The sequence below is a fragment of the Thamnophis elegans genome, chromosome 4 (assembly GCF_009769535.1).
Source record: "Thamnophis elegans isolate rThaEle1 chromosome 4, rThaEle1.pri, whole genome shotgun sequence".
Taxonomy (NCBI): domain Eukaryota; kingdom Metazoa; phylum Chordata; class Lepidosauria; order Squamata; family Colubridae; genus Thamnophis; species Thamnophis elegans.
Window position 1 is genome coordinate 130044117 of NC_045544.1, and position 20130 is coordinate 130064246.

The 20130-nt window shown below is 48.0% G+C and overlaps 1 protein-coding gene across 1 annotated transcript in view; it reads left to right on the forward strand.

The window, feature by feature from the left end:
• The window catches only part of CLUH (clustered mitochondria homolog), a 127040-nt gene that overhangs the window by 87449 nt on the left and 19461 nt on the right, over positions 1-20130 (forward strand). The window contains exons 11-18 of the mRNA XM_032214796.1: positions 1320-1549; positions 3041-3145; positions 3350-3450; positions 6920-7072; positions 9650-9712; positions 12610-12854; positions 16611-16695; positions 19740-19893. Coding sequence (XP_032070687.1) covers positions 1320-1549; positions 3041-3145; positions 3350-3450; positions 6920-7072; positions 9650-9712; positions 12610-12854; positions 16611-16695; positions 19740-19893 — 1136 coding nt within the window. The remainder of the gene's footprint in view (positions 1-1319; positions 1550-3040; positions 3146-3349; positions 3451-6919; positions 7073-9649; positions 9713-12609; positions 12855-16610; positions 16696-19739; positions 19894-20130) is intronic.

Genomic DNA, 20130 nt, shown 5'->3' on the forward strand with positions numbered 1-20130 from the left:
CTCCAGTGAGCATGGAAAAGGCCACACCAAACTCTGAAGCATGGGTGTGACAAACAGGTTGGAAACAAAGAGTACCTTGTTTTAAGCAGTTGCTTGTCTTCAGGGCAGAGAATCTAGATCTAAAAGGGGGAAGAATCAGCTAAGATACACGGCTTCTATACTTCTGAAATGATATTAACATGAAAGCAAAATCTGTCCATCATTTGAAGATAGGAAAAAGCAGATTTTATTTCAAACTTAACCACCGTTTTCAGAAAAGTGAGAGTCCGTAAGAGTTCCTTACTAATTAGTCCTCAACTTATAGTCATTTGTTTAATGGCGGTTCGAAGTTACAACGGCACTGTAAAAAGGGATTTATGACCGTTTTTCACACTTAACGGCTGTTGCAGCATCCCCATGGTTACATAGTCAAAATTCAGGTGCTTGGCAACTGACTCATACTTACGACCGTTGCTGTGTCCCAAGGTCATATGGTCCCTTTCTGTGACTTTATGACAAGCAAAGCCAATGGGGAAGCCAGATTCCCTTAACAACCAATTTAACTGTGTTACTAATGAAACCACTGCAGTGATTCGCTTTTCTTTTACACACACACACACACACAGAAATAGATAGATGATGTAGATAGATAGATAAATAGATAGATAGATGATAGATAGATGATAGATAGATAGATAGATAGATAGATAGATAGATAGATAGATAGATAGATAGATAGATAGATATAGATTGATTCTGGTTTGTTGTGTTCAGAAGTACCCTAAAAACAGCGAAAGGTCTGTTTGCTACAGACTTTAGGAAAACTTAAGAAATTGCACCACCAAGATTTAATTGCTTAATTACAGATTTAATCTGCAGCTTGATTTTGGCCTGGCTTCTCCATTTCTCCACCCCTAAAAAGATGCATCTGTGGGTGTTTTGCAGAGAAATGGAAGGATCTTGTGTTGTTTATTCCCGTCCTTAAATTTTTTGCAGAGTTACAAAACCAATCATCCAAACCCTTTTTAGTTCCACTGCTTTCTGTAATGTCTTTGTAGGCTCCTAGTGTTCTCTAGAGCAGGAGTCACCAACCTTGGCAACGTTAAGACTTGTGGACTTCAACTCCCAGAGTTCCTCAGCCAGCTCTGCTGGCTGAGGAACTCTGGGAGTTGAAGTCCACAAATCTTAACGTTGCCAAGGTTGGAGACCCATGTTCTAGAAGATCCGGAACCTTCATGCCTAAATATACCCTGCTCCTTCTGTCATCCTTACTCATCGAGTCCGCTCCTCCTCTTTTCTTCTTCTCCCCCCCCCCCCCCCCCCCCCCCCGTCTACAATAGGTATCTCATGTTCATGAAGTTGGCTGCTCTGCAGCTAATGCAGCAAAAGGCGAACAAGCCAAGTAGCCCCTTGGCGGGGAACGGGAGCAGCAGCCCTACCACTTTTCCAGAGAACGGTGTGGAAGACAAGGAGACCCCTCTGCTAGAAGTCAGCAAGATGGAGGATAATACTCCCGGTCTAGAGCAGGTGAAAGAGCTCACAGAGACCATCGCATCAGATGATGGAGCAGGTATCAACTCTCGTGGTGGGAATCCATTTCAGCGTCCTCCATCTCCGCGTGCTAGGTGGTTTTATTTATGGTTAGATTAACATCCTGTTTTTCACACAGGAGCTCAAGGTGGCATAGATACAGTGATGGGATTCAGCCAGTTCACACCTATCCGAGAGAACCGGTTGTTAACTTTCACAGCAGTTCAGAGAACCGGTTGTTGGAAGAAATCCCCCCCCTTCCAATTTTACAGGGCTAATCCTGTAAGGAAGGCAGGAAGGAAGGAACATTCTGGTGGTGTTTCTAGCCTAATCTTTACTGCACTACTTACAGAAATTGCCTCTCCGGTTAACCCTTATCACATTGGCAAAGCGCCCATCAACCTGAGTGACGTTGAGTTAGCCACACCCACCCAGTCACATGACCACCAAGCCCTGCCTACCCAGCTGGTCATCAGGGCAGAGAACCGGTTGTTAAATTATTTGAATCCCACCACTGCATAGAGAGTAGTCCTTCCTCCTATTTTCCACCTAAGAGCAACCTTATAAGGTAGGTTGAGTTGAGAGAGAACAGCTGGCCCGAAATTGCTCTGTGAGATTCCATGGTTGAAGGAGGGACTAGAACTGGGTTCTCACTCTCAGTGAGACACCTTCATCACGTCAACACAATGGCTGTATGACTGCGAGATTGGCCTAAAGCGGACGTGGGCAATTATGGCATCTTTATGACCTGTGAACTTCAACTCCCAGAATTCCTGAGCCAGCCATGCTAGGAGTTGAAGTCCACAGGTCATAAAGTTGCCATAGTTCCCACTCCTGGCCTAAAGTCAGCCAAGGAGCTAACTGTTGTGGCCCGCCAGCAGTCTGCGGGGCTGGCAGCAGATTCAGACTGTGAGGAGGTTGGGGAGGAACATGGACCAGTCCTGGAGTCTGGGGAAGGCTCTGATGAGTGCTCTGCATTGGAGGCAGAGGTGAGCCCAGGGCCATCTGACAGTTATCAGCTGCCTTCAGAGTCAGACATCAGTGAGACAGACGAACAGCTGGAGCCTGTTCCCAGCGCAGTTGCCAGATGAAGGGAACAGTTAAAGAACAGGGGTCGACTTGGGAGTAAGGCCACAGGTGGACAGTGAATTGCCCCTCCCATAGGGAATAAGAGAGGCAAGAAAGGGGAGTTTGCAGGAGACAATTAGTTCATTCCTGCCCAAAGCACAAATTCGCCAGGTGCTTTGGTGCTGAGGGGAGAACTATACCCTGGGCCTCCATTCCTAATTCAGTTGAGCCACATGGGCTCTGGGAGTGAGACAAATTGAGTACTTGTGTTTCTCATGTCTGCAGGACTTTTTTATTATTATAATTTTGCAGCAGGTCCACAAAAAGCATCAATTTTCTCAAATTGGATCGCGCCATAAACTGAGAACTAGTTGCTTATTGATGCCCTTTGATTTCCAGTTCTTAATGCTTGTAAATGTTTCTCAGACCCTGATTCACATCATTTTCTCTTTTTCTCACACAGTGGACCCCAAAAGCAGAGAAGTGATTCAGAACGCTTGCAAAGCTGTTGGCTCCATCAGTAACACGGCCTTTGATATACGGTTTAATCCAGATATCTTCTCACCAGGTGAGGGTCGTGTTTTAGGTGGATTGGAATTTTCCAACAGGTCCTACTCTTTGGTCCTTTGCTGTCAATCTCAACAGCCCAGTCTTGAACTGAAGGGGGGGGGATTTTGTGCAGTTTGCAGATGGAGGGGAGGGGGGGCGGTTGCTTCGGTTTAATCTGAAAGAGGGATGGGAAAAAAAACCCCACAATCTGCTTATCTCCCAGGTGTCCGCTTTCCAGAGTCCAGCAAAGAGCAAATTCAGGATCAAAAGAGATTACTGAAGGATGCAGCTGCTTTTCTAGTATCATATCAAATTCCAGGCTTGGTGAGTGAACATTCAAAAGGTTAAGGAACAGGCTTGGGAAAGCACCATGGTTAAAGGAGGATGGGTGTTGTGTTTGAGAAAAACACAAGAGCCACCTGGAGTTTGCAAATGATATGTCTGATATGCATAACAATACACGTGTCTACCAAGATTTTATATTCCCAATTTAGAATAGAATAGAATAACAGAATTGGAAGGGATCTTGGAGGTCTTCTAATCCAACCCCCTGCTTAGGCAGGAAACCCTACACCACTTCAGACAAATGGATATCCAACATCTTTTTTAAAAATTCCAATGTTGGAGCATTCACAACTTCTGGAGGCAAGTTGTTCCACTGATTAATTGTTCTAACTGTCAGGAAATTTCTCCTTAGTTCTAAGTTGCTTCTCTCCTTGATTAGTTTCCACCCATTGCTTCTTGTCCTGCCCTCAGATGCTTTGAAGAATAGCTTGACTCCCTTTTCTTTGTGGCAACCCCTGAGATATTGGAACAGTGCTATCATGTCTCCCTAGTCCTTCTTTTCATTGAACTAGACATACCCAGTTCCTGCAACCGTTTGTATGTTTTAGCCTCCAGTCCAATTTCTTCAAGAAGAAACAAAATTAATTCCACCACATACTTTTGCTAAAACCTATGATTACCAACAGATATTTCAATGCAATATATGCTCCAATCTCATCACAAAAGCAATATAGCACTAGCACCTATATACCATTCATAGTGCTTTATAGCCCTCTCTACGTGGTGTACAGAATCAGCATATTGTCCCTAAAAATCTGGGTCCTCATTTTACCCACCTCAGAAGAAGACTGAGTCAATCTTGAACCGGTCTGGATCGAACGGCTGGCAGTTAGCAGAGTTAGCCTGTAATACTGCATTCTAACCACAACGCCACCATGGCTCTTATATGTAATATATTTAACCACTGTATATAAAGAATAGGAATGAGTAGTATTGATATGGATAATAAATTGCATCTTGTTAAATATCCTGAAAGAATAGTATGATAGACTAAACTGGACTCCCTCGTCCTATAGAGCCGAGGTGGTGCAGTGGTTAGGGTGCAGTACTGCAGGCCACTTCAGCTGACTGTTATCTGCAGTTCAGCGGTTCTAATCTCACCGGCTCAAGGTTGACTCAGACTTCCATCCTTCCAAGGTGGGTGAAATGAGGACCCAGACTATGGGGTTGATATGCTGATTCTGTAAACCGCTTAGAGAGGGCTGAAAGCCCTATGAAGCGGTATATAAGTCTAACTGCTATTGCTATTGCTATATATTTTCCATAGGTATAAACTCCCAACTCCCAGAATTCTCAGCAATGGCCACCATGTTGGCAGGAGAATTCTGGGAGCTGAAGGCCACACGACTGGAAAGCACCTAAGTTGGGTAAAGGATGGACAAACCAAAGCATGCCTAGGTAATAAGAAGCCAATAGCAATGATTTTGGCATCAGATCTGAAAGTTTTACACCAAGGAGGAAGAAAAACCGCCTTTGTCTTCCCTGCATCTTCTTTCCTTCCACCCCAAAGTTACAATCCTACTTCATTATTCCCTGGTGATTGGCTGGGTCGAAGGACGTGTGTTCAGGAGCTTAATTTGAATATTCCGGGTTGCTAAGCTGCTTATTCGGGGGAGGTTTTAATCCCCTTCCTCTTTTGTGGATGATCTGATATAAAAAGATGACTTTGGTCTGTCCTCTGAGTTAGGGATTGGCAACCTGGGAGTCTCATCCTCATTTCAGTAGGCCATTGCAATGGATTAGGACCGACATCAGCAGGCTCATGGTTGAGGAACGGCGAAAGAAAAGAGTTATTGTTGAACTGTGGAGTTGGAGGAGACCACCAGGGTCTTCTAGCCCCAGGGGTCTCCATCTTTGGCCATTTTAAGACTTCTGGACTTCAACTCTCATGCTGGCCAAGGAATTCTGGGAGATGAAGTCCACAAGTCTTAAAAGTGGCCAAGGTTGGAGGTCCCTGCTCTTGTCCATCCCAACAATGGAGAGGGAAAGTAGAATAAAATAGAATTCTTTATTGGCCAAGTGTGATTGGACACACAAGGAATTTGTTTCTGGTGTACGAGCTCTCAGTGTACAGACAATCAACAAGTGATGAATCATGATCATAATCCTAAAATACAATCATCATCATCAATCATAAGATACAGATAGTCCTCAACTGACGATTACAATTGAGCCCCAAGTTTATGTTGCTAAGAAATTTGGTGAAGTGGGTTTTGCCCCATTTTATGACTTTCCTTGCCACAGTTGTTAAGTGAACCATTGAAGTTGCTCAATTAGTTACACGGTTGTTAAGTGAATCTGGCTTCACATCTTGACTTTGCTTGTCGGAAGGTTGCAAAAGGGGATCACTTGAAGAGCCGAGGTGGCGCAGTGGTTAGAGTGCAGCACTGCAGGCTACTTCAGCTGACTGCAGTTCTGCAGTTCGGTTGTTCAAATCTCACCGGCTCAGGGCTGACTCAGCCTTCCATCCTTCCGAGGTGGGTAAAATGAGGACCCGGATTGTTGTTGGGGGCAATATGCTGACTCTGTAAACCGCTTAGAGAGGGCTGAAAGCCCTATGAAGCGGTATATAAGTCTAACTGCTATTGCTATTGCTATCACTTGATCCCAGGACACTGCAGCTGTCATAGGTGTGAGCCAGTTATCAAACATCCGAATGTAAATCACGTGAGGGATGCTGCAAATGGTCATCAGTGGTGAAAAATGGTCATAACTCGCTTTTTTCAGTGCCGTAATCATTTCAAACGATCACTAAGTGAACTGTTGTAAATTGAGGACTACCTGTACTTATTAACCCATCATGAGAAACTAATTGCAATTGTAAATCGTAAGAAACTAATCTGTCAGGGGTCCAAGTAACACCCCCAATGAAAGAAGACTCCGAGGCTTGCGTTTCCTCAAAGTTCCATTTTATTAGAGATGTCATATTGGCACATCTGGGAAAACCAGAATCTGAAAGCTTCCAGGTTTTCCCCACCCAAAAGAAAGTCCAAGCCCCTGCCCACCGCCCACATGTCCATCACATGATCCAATCAGGCACTGTCCCAACTGGAGATGCCTCTTTCTTGCTGTGAGCCGCCCAGAGTCCCGATGGGAGTGGGCGGCATACAAATTTTAATAAACCTTAAACCTCCCAGTCACACCACTCCAAGTGCAGGGCAGAATTTCCTTGACTCTCTGAGAAAGGAATGCTATGTTGTTATGACTATATATCTCCCGTACTGCATATAATCCCCCCTCCCATTTTCCCACAGCATTGAATGTGGCTGACGGAAGGCCCAATGCAAAATATGGCTTCCAGGCCTGACACCATCCTTGATAGGTAGATGTCCAATTTCTACTTAAGAGCCTCCAGAGAACGGAAAGCGGTGACACTATCTACCACTACCGCCTTGCTGTTCTCCAACCAAGATCCTTTTCATCTCTTCGGTTTTATTTTCTCTTGAAGGTCAAGGACTGCCTCGACCACACCATGCTGCCCATGGATGGCACCACCTTAGCAGAAGCCATGCATCAGCGGGGTATCAACATGCGCTATCTGGGGAAAGTGGTCACCTTCATCCTGGAGACTCCCGCCCAGAATCAACTTGATCACATCTATGTAAGCCTTCTAGTTTTTTTCCCACTTGTCATCTAATTAATTAAACAAATGTATATGGCGGTGACGGCAAAGCTTTTTGGCGCGAAGTGCTGAAGCGCTTGTCAAGGCCGCGACCTGGAAGAGGAGCTGCCTGGTTTCTGGCACACACATGTGCGCCGACCAGCAAGTTTTCCGGATACTGCCGCACATGCGCACATGATGATCAGCTTGCCGGTGTGCAGGCTGACATCGGAAAACGGAAGATCAACTCTTCCAGTTTCCGGCACTGCTGCATGCACAAAGGGCAGCTGATTGTCGTGTGCCCATGCACACCATAAATCTGGAAGAGGAATGGGCGATGCCACATGTGCCAGGCGACCTAGCTCTGGGTGCCACTTCAGGCACGCACCCCACAGGTTCGCCATAGTGAGCATCTGTCGAGTATACGTACCTCACCAAACTACTCAATATTTCTGCTACCGGTTCATTAGAACCGTCCGAATACCACCTCTGCTTCCATTCCCCATCATCCAGTCAGAACTGAAGAAGCTTCTTGAATGAGAAGTGAAACATCTTCAAAGAAAAACCAGAGAATCCTGTTGCTTCTTTAAAAAGCATCTTTAGGACTCCTGATGGCTTCTACATTAAAATAAAGGTGTTCCTGGTTAGAGATTGGTGAATTGTTAGCAGTGACTCAGGAACCATAGAAAATATCTCTTTTATCTTGTTAGGGCTCCCTACTACTTGGAACCATTTCCCCCAAAACCTGAATCATCAATTAACCCAAAGCCTGGGTTTGCACAGTATGCTAACCTAGAAAAACAAAATCAAGGTTAAAACTCATTATGCAGATACCTCCACTGTGCTTTTAATTGCTCTGGGAAAAGCGTGTGGTGTGAACACAGCCCATAGGGTAACTGAGTCTCCATTCAGTTGATGCTATGAAAATAGCAAAGGCAAGCAGGATTTGGGCTGAAAAGCTCCATTAAGAAAGCAGGTTTGGTGTGGAGGTTTTCTTTTACGTGCATTGATTAGCCCTTTGGCCATATCAAAAGTGCAAAGTTCCAGAAGTGAATTATTACTAACATTTGATAAAAGCAATTTTAATTTCATAAAATACAATTTAAAATGGAATTGGAATAAAATACAATCTAAAATGAAATTGGAGTAGAATACAATAATGTAAGATATAGATAAAATACGATAAAATTATATTTCTGTGTCATCCTTACAATCTACCCTAATCAGTCCCACGTATGCAGATCTCAACCGAACCATTTTGTTTAAGTACTATGTTGTGTTAAATATTATTTTCAGGTTCTGGCCACACATAAGGTTAGCTGTTTTGTTATGGGGATCCCAATGGGTCCTTCATTTGGTATATGGACCAAGGTACTTGTGTCTCAACCCCTTATACAAGCAACAGTCAAATAGGATGTGAGCCAAATCTTCTACTTCTGCCTCTCCGCAAATGCAGACACGCACATTGTAGGATACAGAATGGAATCTCCCATATCTGACCATTGTGTCAAGCTGTTCAAGGTGTGGAGGTTATAGAAAAACTCCCTCCCTCACTCCCTCCCTCCCTCCCTCCCTCCCTCCCTCCCTCCCTCTCTCTCTCTCTCTCTATTGTGGTGGGGCACAATAGGAGAAAGAAGGTGTATTTTTGCCACCTTGAATTATTTATAAAAATAATAAAGGTGGGAGGAAAAATCTAAAAGAAATAAAATAACAGTTTCTTCTTTTGAAAAGTCACCAATCTCAAACGGAGGTAGTTTGTGACTCCTGCAGCCTGGGACTTTCTACCATTCTTTCTTTAGGGAAAGTCATAACATTTCCTGAATTTGGAGCCAACCTGAGCCGTGCCTAAGGCTGTGATGGCGAACCTATGGCATACGTGCCATAGGTGGTACACGGAGCTATATTTGCTGGCATGCTAACAGTCCGCTCCGGCGCGAATGTGCGCGCTGGCCAGCTGATTTACGGCCTTCCAGAAGGCCGGGGGAGGCCTTTTTCGCCCTCCCCAGGCTTCAGGAAAGACTCCGGAGGCTGGGGAGGGCAAAAAACAGGCCCAACAGGCCAACCAGAAATTTGTTCCCAATCGTTTCCAAACTTCCGGTTAGCCCATTGGGGCCATTTTTCGCCCTTCCCAGGCTCCAGAAGCTTTCCTGAAGATGAGGGCGGGTGAAAAACGCCCCCAACGGGCCAACCGGAAGTTCAGAAATGATCTGTTTCCGGCTTCCGGAGGGTCTTTGGTTGGCTGGGGGAGGCCGTTTTCGCCCTCCCCAGGCTTCCAGAAAGCCTCCAGAGCCTGAGGAGAGTCTTGCGTGCATGCTCAGGGAGGGGGGAGGATTGAATTGGTGGGGGCGCAAGATAGTGCGTGCATGCAATTTTGGCACGCCGTAAGAAAAAGGTTCGCCATCAGTGGTCTAAGGAATTCTGGGAGATGTAGTTCTAACATACCAGCGAACCCCAAATCAAGAATCCAGAATTATTTCTGTCTTTGAGAGAAAGAATGCCAAGCAAGATCCTATGTCGAATTGGAGAAGTTTTGTTTTAATAGGGCAGTAATAACTTCTTTTGTTCTTTGGAATACAGAAAATAGGAATCACGGAACTGATCACTCGGTCAGCCAAGCACATCTTCAAGATATACCTGCAGGTATGAATTGGGTTATCCAACTCTGAATGTCATCACTTGCTGCCCTTTCCTTAGCGTGATTATTTCTCCGCCCACCCACCCACCCGTGCCCTCCCCAGTCTCCTTCCTCAAACTAAGAGAAGCCATTTCCTCATTAGGCCCTTAGGACTGTTGCCTAGCAACCGGAAATGCAATCTCATTAGGACCTAAAATAGGTACAGGCCTCTGTGCGGAGCGGGGGTGGGGTGAGGAGTCTCTCTCGATGGCTGCAGCAACATTTGCACGCGTGCATCTGTTGCAAAGATTTCTCACCCAGGTTTCCATCTTCCCTGGTGTTTCCCCTTTGAAAAGCAAAGGAAAGGGGAGGGGAGGAACGGGTGGGGGAACAGATGAAGGTTGTGGATTGTTTTTGGCACAGCTAAAAAGAAAGTCTCATCTTGAGTAAAGGGGACATTTAGCCAGCATTCTTGGTTAGCCAGATCTCGGGACACTTTTTAACGTTTGGATTTCTTTCTGGAATAAAAACACTTTACTAAAAAAAAAAATTGGGGGGGGGGGGCATGCTAACTCTTGACTCTCAAACACCTCAGCACATTTACCCGTATTTTTTTGGACTATAAGACCCACATTAGCTTTAGAGGAGGAAAACACGAAAAAAATATATCTGCCTCTACCTCCCAGCATCCATCTGGTATTCATCTGCCTAGCGCCCTTACAGCAAACAGCCTGGTCAGCTTCAGCACGTTATCATAGCACGTGGCTCGTCTGAGCTCTGCTCCTTTGCGCCCACCACCAGTCAACTGAGTTGAGCTGCTGCCGCTGCCAGGAAACACTGGACCCTTCACTGCCCAGCAACTGATAGGCAGTTGAATCGGCTTCCCAGAATATCGCTGCCTTTTGCCACCGTCGCCTATCGCTGCCATTCGGCGGTGGCGATCGGCAACGGCAATTGTCGCCTAGAACAGGTAATTGGCAGTATTCCAGAGGCCAATCCAACTGCCAATCAGCTGTTCAGCAGTGAAGAGTCCAGTGTTCCCAGGCGGGCTGCGAACAGTGGCAGCGGTACCGTGTTTCCCCGAAATTACGACATGTCCTGATAATAAGGCCATGCCATATTTTTCCTGTGGGCAAAAATATACGCCCTCCCCCAATAATAAGCCCCCTGGACAATCCCTCCCCTCCAGCCAGGCAGAGCGCCACTCACCAACCTAGTGATATCCTGAAGCTGCAAAGCTGCAGGAGCCAGGGGGCGGGCAAAGGAGCTCACATTGCTTGATGCCTTTGGGATACTGCTAGGTTGGTGCGTTGTGCTGTGCCCAGCTGGAGCGGGGGATTGCTGGGTAGCTGCTCTCACGAGCAGCTGCCCGGCAATGCCCCTTTCCAGCCAGGCAGAGCACCACTTACCGACCCAGTCATATCCCAAAGGCGCTAAGCCACGTGGCGCTCTGCCTGGCTGGAAAGAGAGGTTGCGCGACCACTTGTTCTGCCTCCAACTCGCGTGCCTCCCAGCCTCACCATGACCAGCTCCCCCTGCAGGGCTGGGCTGCTGCTGCTGCCACCACCACCATAGCCCTGCTGCCACCGCGGCCATGCTCCAAACATAACCGGCTTCCAAACTCCGGAGATCTGCTGCCGAGTCTTCTGGCAGTGCCGCTCTGGGACTACACTCTATGGTTGTGGGCTGGCTGTTGGAAGACTCTGGTGGGACAGAGAGTCTTCCCGCAGCCAGCCCACAACCATAGAGTCCCAGAGCGGCCACTGCCAGAAGCCTCGGCAGCGGATCTCCCGAGTTTGGAAGCCAGTTATGCTTGGAGCATGGCAGCAGCAGCAGCAGGGCCACGGTGGCACCGGAGCCCTGGCCCAGCCCTGCAGGGGAAGCTGGGCATGGTGAGTCTGGGAGGCACGCGAGCTGGAGGCAGAACAAGTGCTCGTGCAACCTCTCTTTCCAGCCGGGCAGAGTGCCACGCGGCTTAGCGCCTTTGGGATATTACAGGGTCGGTGAGTGGTGCTCTGCCCGGCTAGAAAGGGGGGTTTCTGGGCAGCTGCTCATGAGCGTGGTCACCTCATGGCGGTTTCGTTGCGCTGCTGCGACAGCGCAACACAGCCGTTTGCCCCTGAGACTGTGCCCGCTTCAGGCGCCCGCTCGCAAGAAAGCAGCCACCCAACAACCCCAAACCAATAAGCCCCCCCCAATAATAAGGCCCAAGCAAAATTGGGGGGGGGTCAAAAGAAAATAAGACCCTGCCTTATTTGGGGGGAAACATGGTAACAAGTGGAGATGGTCACCAACCCCCCCCTCGGCCCACCGCAATATTTGCTCTATAAGACGCACAGATTTTTCCACCCACTTTTGGGGGGTTGGGGGAAGCACGTCTCATAGTGCAAAAAATACGGTATGTGTGGCTGGAACAGTTTCTAAACCAGGGTCTCATCTACAAGTGGGTTCCCGCGTGGTTGAGCATGGCTTACGGTATAATGCCTCTCTGACGCGTTTTGATTTTTTTGCGCTCGCTCTTTTAATAGTGCAGGAGAGAAACGGTTCATTTGGTTTAGTGGTTAAGGCAGCAGGCTAGAAAGCAAGAGATTATACAAGTTCAAGTCCCGCTTTAGCCATGAAAGTCAGCTGGCTGATTTTTGGGCCAATCCTTCTCTCTCTCAGCTCAACCCACCTCACAGGGTTGCTGTTGTGTGAAAAATAGGAGGAGGAAGGTGTGTGTTGGGATTTGTTCGCCACCTTGAGTTATTGTTAAAAATAAGAAAGGCGGGATGCAAATAAATAACACACACACACCCATAATAATAGTTACACAGGTAGTCCTGAACTTATGACTGTAATTAGGAATGGAGTTTTGGTTGCTAAGCAATGCGGTCATTAAGTGAATCCTAGACCAACCCCGGCTCTTGTCTTTCCCCCACAGGGAGTGGAACTCTCAGGGTTATCGGCTGCCATCAGTCACTTCCTCAACTGCTTCCTAAGCTCCTTCCCTAACCCCGTGGGTCACCTCCCTGCCGACGAGCTGGTCTCCCGGAAGAAGAACAAGCGGAGGAAAAACCGGAACTTGGGCACTGCCGACAACACCGCCTGGGCTGCCATGAGTCCCCAGGAGCTGTGGAAGAATATTTGCTCGGAAGCCAAGAGTTACTTCGACTTTGGCCTGGAAATGTGAGTGGAAAATCAAAGGTCGCAATCCGATTTGATTTAGAGACCGAGACGGCAACGCACGACTTGAGATCTCAATGCCCTTGGGTATTTTGTGCACGTTTTAATTATAGTTAATCCTCGAGTGACGGCCACAACGGAGCCCAAAATTCCTGTTACTAAGCGAGACAGTTGTTAAGTGAAATCTGCCTCATTTTATCAGCCGCCTTCTCACAGTTGTTAAAGTGAGTCGATGCATTTGTTAAGTTAATAACACCGTTGTTAAGTGAATCTGGCTTCCCCGTTCACTCTGCTTGTCAGAAGGTCGCAAAAGGGGATCCCATGAACAACAACCCCCCCCCCCCCCCCAGGACACTGCAACCATCATAAATACACGCCAGTTGCAAAGCGCCTGAATTTTGATCACATGACCCTGGGATTGCTAAAACGGTCCTAAGTGTGAAAAACGCTCATAAGTCATTTTATCAGTGCCGTTGTAACTTTGAAGGGTCACTAAGTGAACTGTTGTAAGTTGAGAACTACCCTTCTAGAATTTGAGATCCTATAGGCAATGGCTGTCACATCCAAGTTGTGAGCAGATCCTGTGTCCAATAGGATGCTTCTGTCGTATCCCTTGGAACTAGATTCCTTGATTCTAGAGCAGTTTTTCTCAATCTTGAAGATGAATGGACTTCAACTCCCATAATTCACTGCTAGCTGGGGAATTCCTCAAGTAACGAAATTGAGAAACACTGTTCTAGGAGGCTGGATCTAGTACATTATAAGTTGAAAAATCCCTTAGCTATCATGGAAGCCATCAGAGATGTAGGCAACTTTTTAGGATCTGTAGAGTGATGTTTGTCTTTCAAAGGCAGGGGTGTCAAACATAAAGCCTCGAACTGGATCTGGTTCCTGATGTGGTCAGATCCGGTCTGCAGGGCCATCCTGGAAAATGTAAGGAGCCAGGGCCCAGTCTACCCAATATAAAGGGGAAACATCGGGCCAGCGTGGTTTCAGCCCAGTCTAACCAATGCAAAGGGGAAACATCGGGGCAGCGTGGCTTCAGCCCAGTCTACCCAATGCAAAGGGGAAACATCGGGGCAGCGTGGCTTCAGCCCGGTCTACCCAATGCAAAGGGGAAACATCGGGCCAGCGTGGCTTCAGCCCAGTCTACCCAATGCAAAGGGGAAACATCGGGCCAGCGTGGCTTCAGCCCAGTCTACCCAATGCAAAGGGGAAACATCGGGCCAGCGTGGCTTCAGCCCAGTCTACCCAATGCAAAGGGGAAACATCGGGCCAGCGTGGCTTCAGCCCAGTCTACCCAATGCAAAGGGGAAACATCGGGCCAGCGTGGTTTCAGCCCAGTCTACCCAATGCAAAGGGGAAACATCGGGGCAGCGTGGCTTCAGCCCAGTCTACCCAATGCAAAGGGGAAACATCGGGGCAGCGTGGCTTCAGCCCAGTCTACCCAATGCAAAGGGGAAACATCGGGCCAGCGTGGCTTCAGCCCGGTCTACCCAATGCAAAGGGGAAACATCGGGGCAGCGTGGCTTCAGCCCGGTCTACCCAATGCAAAGGGGAAACATCGGGGCAGCGTGGCTTCAGCCCGGTCTACCCAATGCAAAGGGGAAACATCGGGCCAGCGTGGCTTCAGCCCGGTCTACCCAGTGCAAAGGGGAAACATCGGGCTAGCGTGGCTTCAGCCCAGTCTACCCAATGCAAAGGGGAAACATCGGGCCAGGGTGGCTTCCGCCCAGTCTACCCAATGCAAAGGGGAAACATCGGGCCAGCGTGGCTTCAGCCCGGTCTACCCAGTGCAAAGGGGAAACATCGGGCTAGCGTGGCTTCAGCCCAGTCTACCCAGTGCAAAGGGGAAACATCGGGCCAGCGTGGCTTCAGCCCAGTCTACCCAATGCAAAGGGGAAACATCAGGCCAGCGTGGCTTCAGCCCAGTCTACCCAATGCAAAGGGGAAACATCGGGCCAGCGTGGCTTCAGCCCAGTCTACCCAATGCAAAGGGGAAACATCGGGCCAGCGTGGCTTCAGCCCAGTCTACCCAATGCAAAGGGGAAACATCGGGCCAGCGTGGCTTCAGCCCAGTCTACCCAATGCAAAGGGGAAACATCGGGCCAGCGTGGTTTCAGCCCAGTCTACCCAATGCAAAGGGGAAACATCGGGGCAGCGTGGCTTCAGCCCAGTCTACCCAATGCAAAGGGGAAACATCGGGGCAGCGTGGCTTCAGCCCAGTCTACCCAATGCAAAGGGGAAACATCGGGCCAGCGTGGCTTCAGCCCGGTCTACCCAATGCAAAGGGGAAACATCGGGCCAGCGTGGCTTCAGCCCGGTCTACCCAATGCAAAGGGGAAACATCGGGGCAGCGTGGCTTCAGCCCGGTCTACCCAATGCAAAGGGGAAACATCGGGCCAGCGTGGCTTCAGCCCGGTCTACCCAGTGCAAAGGGGAAACATCGGGCTAGCGTGGCTTCAGCCCAGTCTACCCAATGCAAAGGGGAAACATCGGGCCAGGGTGGCTTCCGCCCAGTCTACCCAATGCAAAGGGGAAACATCGGGCCAGCGTGGCTTCAGCCCGGTCTACCCAGTGCAAAGGGGAAACATCGGGCTAGCGTGGCTTCAGCCCAGTCTACCCAGTGCAAAGGGGAAACATCGGGCCAGCGTGGCTTCAGCCCAGTCTACCCAATGCAAAGGGGAAACATCAGGCCAGCGTGGCTTCAGCCCGGTCTACCCAGTGCAAAGGGGAAACATGCCAGCAGTTTGGGGAATGGTGTCAAGCTGGCCAAGCCCACCCAGTCGGCCACGCTCAGTAAATGGTGTCAAGATGGCCACGCCCACCCAGGCAGCCATGCCTGCCCTGCCCCCCGAGGTCAATCACAGCCCTGATGCAGCCCTCAATGAAATTCAGTTGGACATCCCTGATCAAGAGCCTTAGGAAATGACAATTATCCCTCTTGTTTTTCTCTCCACCATTACAAGATCACTGAGCATATTATGGGTTTAATAAGCTTTTAAATGGAAATTTGCTTCCCTGTTGTATCATTTGCCACCCCTTTTTGGCCCTATCATCTCAAAGGGAGAACGATCAAAAGAGGTCTGGGCAGCCTCCACATAAGAACATCCTCTTGATTTAGGATTAACGTCTTTCTGGACATTTGGGGGAAGTAGGACGCTCTCTAAAGATAAGGCAGGCAGCGATCCTCTAGAAGGATTTTTTTGGCTGGGACAACTAACTCTGAAAAACCCACCACCATCATTAGGAAATTAGTAGAGCCTCTTAGCAAAGTCATCTCATTTAACTATAAGCCACCCAGAGTTGCTTTGCAAAGTGAGATGAGCAGCAGATAAATTTAATGAAATAAATGTTCCCGCTGATGCAAGCTTTCTGTCCCACTAACATTTGCTGAAATTATTGTGCCGAAATGCACATTTTTTCAACTTGGCCAAACTTCTGCGCCAGCGCTGTCACTTTTATGTGCTGATCTTCCATTCTGCAAGGATCGGGATCCGAACTAGACATAAACCTAGGTCATTTTTTTTTCAGCATTGTTGTACTTTTAATTAATCGCTAAATGAATGATCGTAAGTCGAGGACTACTATACCAAGAGGTTGGAAAAACACATCCTAGAAACAGCCAAACTGCTTCCATATTGTTGCTACTGTATTAGATCGCAAAGGAGCATCTTTAGCTTAACAGAGGGGTTTGTCAATCCATTTGATCTGCTTAGTTGTCTGCTCCCTCCTCCTGACTTCTGTTTCCTTTTGCAGTGAAAGTATTGATCAAGCAGTAGAAATGTACAACCTACAGAAGATTACCCTGTTGCGGGAGATTTCTCTCAAAACTGGAATTCAGGTGAGATCGGCATGCATAAACCATGGTTCTGTTCTCCACACCTCACTTCTTCAACCAAATTCAAAGGAACCCAGTTGCTAATATTTCATGCACAAGGTCACCTTTTCAACCTGCACTCCTTCTCAGTGTGCAATTCTCCAGCCAGCGTAGTTAACTGTGGCAGAATTTTGAGCAAGCAAAACTTCGAGGCAGGTAGATTCCTCAAAGGATAGCTTCATTGGATATGTTGTATTGGCACAGATCTGGTGGAAAACGGCTCTGAAGGTTCCCGCGGTTTTCACCTAATTAAAAGTAAACGTTTTCCACTTTCTCAAAACAATCAGTCACATGGTCCAATCACGGCTCTGTCTTGGTTGCCTGGTGACATCGCTCCTTCCTCTGACCAGGTGTGAGAATGTCCTTGGTTCCCAAGATGAAGTATTTTATTTTGGCTACAAAGTCCCAACTATCTCAAATCCCCCCCCCCGTCCTATCCCTCAACTCCAGTGTGGCAACCCTGATGCTCCACAATGGCTTTGGTCAGGTCAGCTTCAGGGTTGACATTTGAAGTCCACGGGATGATGAAAGCTTCCTTAGGTCGTCTGCTTAGCATCTGCCTGCCTGATTTGGGTGGAGACAGGAACGAGATTAACTATTTAGAATTCTATTATACCAGCCCAATGTTAGTGGACTCTTGAGTGGTGCGCAGCATAAATCAAAAACACCATAAAATATAACAAGTGTAAAAGAATCGCCCTATTTTGGGCAAATCCTGTTCAAAGACCATCTTTTGGACCTCCGAGAACAGGGGTCAGCAATCCGCGGCTCTGGAGCCACAGGTGGCTCTTTTATCCCTCTGCTGCGGCTCAACCCGTCAGCTGCCCAATTGATAAGGCTAGGGTTAGGGCTAGGGCTTTTGGTTAAGGACAGGTATAGGAAAAAAGACGCCGTGCTAGGAGACCATGGTGGGGGAACTGGACTTCCAGTTGGCAGAGGAAAAAGGAAGCCATGCTAGGAGGACACTCTATGGTGGGGGAGCCGAACTTCTGGTTGACTCGAGAATTGAACGGAGGGGTGGGGCTTTCAGTTAGGACCTTTGTGGCTCTTTGAGTGTTTACGGTTGCCAACCGCTGTTCTAGAGTCAGAGCAGCTTCCATCCCAGCCACATCTCCAAGGGAAGACTATTCCCAGGTGTGAAAGCTTTCACTGAAAAACCCTCATGTGCAAATGGGGATTCTCAAAAGACCTTTTAGACCAGTGTTTCCCAAACTGAACAGCTTTAAGATGGGTGGGCTTCGACTCCCAGAATTCCCCAGCCAACATGGAATTAATTAAAGGGAATTAAAGTACTTTTAGTTCAGAGGACTGTTATTGTTTGTGTCTGTCTGGCCCAAGGAACCACGAATGACATGGGGAATTACTACAGAGTAGTTCCTTTATTGTTGCTTAGGAATCTTGCCAGACTAAAACACTTCTCTGCATAGCTATTACATGACCAATTTTGCATCCAGTTTTGGCCACCAAAATACAAAAAAGATGTGGAGACTCTAGAAAGAGTGCAGAGAACAGCAACAAAGATGATTAGGGGACTGGAGACTAAAACATATGAAGAACTGTTGCTGGAACTGGGTATGTCTAGTTTAATGAAAAGAAGGACTAGGGGAGACATGATAGCAGTCTTCCAATATCTCAGGGGTTGCCACAAAGAAGAGGGAGTCAAACTATTCTCCAAAGCACCTGAGGGCACAAGAAGCAATGGGTGGAAACTAACCAAGGAGAGAAGCAACCTAGAACTAAGGAGGAATTTCCTGACAGTTAGAACAATTAATCAGTGGAACAACTTGTCTCCAGAAGTTTTGGGTGCTCTAGCACAGGACAGTTTTAAAAAGAGGTTGGATAACCATTTGTCTAAAGTGTTGTAGGGTTTCCTGCTTGAGGAGGGGGATGGACTAGAAGACCTCTAAGGTTCCTTCCAACTCTATTCAAGGTTACCTGTGAGCTGCTAGAGTATTGATGATGAACCTTTTCGGCACCAAGTGCTGAAGCGCTTGTCGATGTCGCATTCTGGAGGAGGAGCCGTCCGGGGGGCATGCGCGCACCGGAAAATGAACTTCTGGTTTCCGGTGTGCACATGCACGCCCGCCAGCAAGTCTTCCAGGAACTGGCACGCATGCGTTCACGATGATCAGCTGGCTGACATGCATGCCCACGCCAGAAAACAGAAGACCAGCTTTTCCGGTTTCCGGCACTGCATCAAGCACAAAGGCCAGCTGATCATTGCATGCGCATGCGTGCCAGAAACCCAGAGGAGGAACAGCTGGGTGTGCCACGCAACACGGCTGCGCGTGCCACTTCGTGCACACGTGCTATCACGTGGTGCTAGAAGGTATCCTCCTTCACCCTCTTTCTGAATACCCAAAAGTCCAAGCGATGATGTCTCTTTACTCCCTGGAAAAGAGCCCCTCCTGCAAATTTGGACTATTGTATTTTTCGGAGTATAAGACGCACGTTTTCCCCCACAAAAAAGAGGGTGAAAATCTGTGTGCGTCTTATACACTGAATACAGCATTTTGGGCCTCCCCAAACCCCACCCCTTCATAAAAATGGATGTGCAGAGGGTTTAGGAGGCCTGCAAAGTGCTCCTGAGGGGTAGGGAGGGCAAAAACGAGCAAAAACCAGCTCATTTGTGCCCCCAGCCCCCAGGAGCACTCTACAAGCCTCCCAAAGCCTATGCATGCCCTTCTTTTTAGCTCGTTTTTTGCTTGTTTTTGCCCAGCCCCCAGGAGCACTTTGCAGGCCTCTCAAACTCTGCATGTCCCATTTTTCACAAAAAACGAGGCTTGCAGTGGGTTTGGGAGGCCTGCAGAGTGCAAAAACTTTTTTTAAAAATGTACCACTTCAAAATCTTGGTGCGTCTTATACTCCAGTGCTTCTTATACTCCAAAAAATACGGTATATTCCACCACAGCGTCCAGGCCCTAGGTAGCTGGAGGTGATCTCCTTTCTCTATGTCTTCCTGTGGACATCAGGAAAGCCTAGAAAAAATTGGCTTTTGTGCATTTCAGATCCTGCTGAAAGAGTATAACTTTGATAACCGTCACAAGCCAACGTTCACCGAGGAGGACATCCTCAACATTTTCCCTGTTGTGAAGCACGTCAACCCCAAAGCTTCGGACGCGTTCCACTTCTTCCAGAGTGGGCAGGCGAAAGTTCAACAAGGTGGGGAACTCCTGATGAATCCTCTTCCAAGCTTCACATGGGAAAGGAAGAGCCAGTGGTGGGAGAGGGTTGCCGATTAAATCTGATGCTGGCTCCCTTTGAAATGCGCGAGGTACCATTTTTCCCTAAGTTCAGTTACAGGGGTATAGAGATCTCAAGGATTCAATTATTATGTCGCAAAGGTGCTTTTTTCAAGAGGCACCTGGACTTTCTGGTTTTTCTTTGGAAAACGTTTCG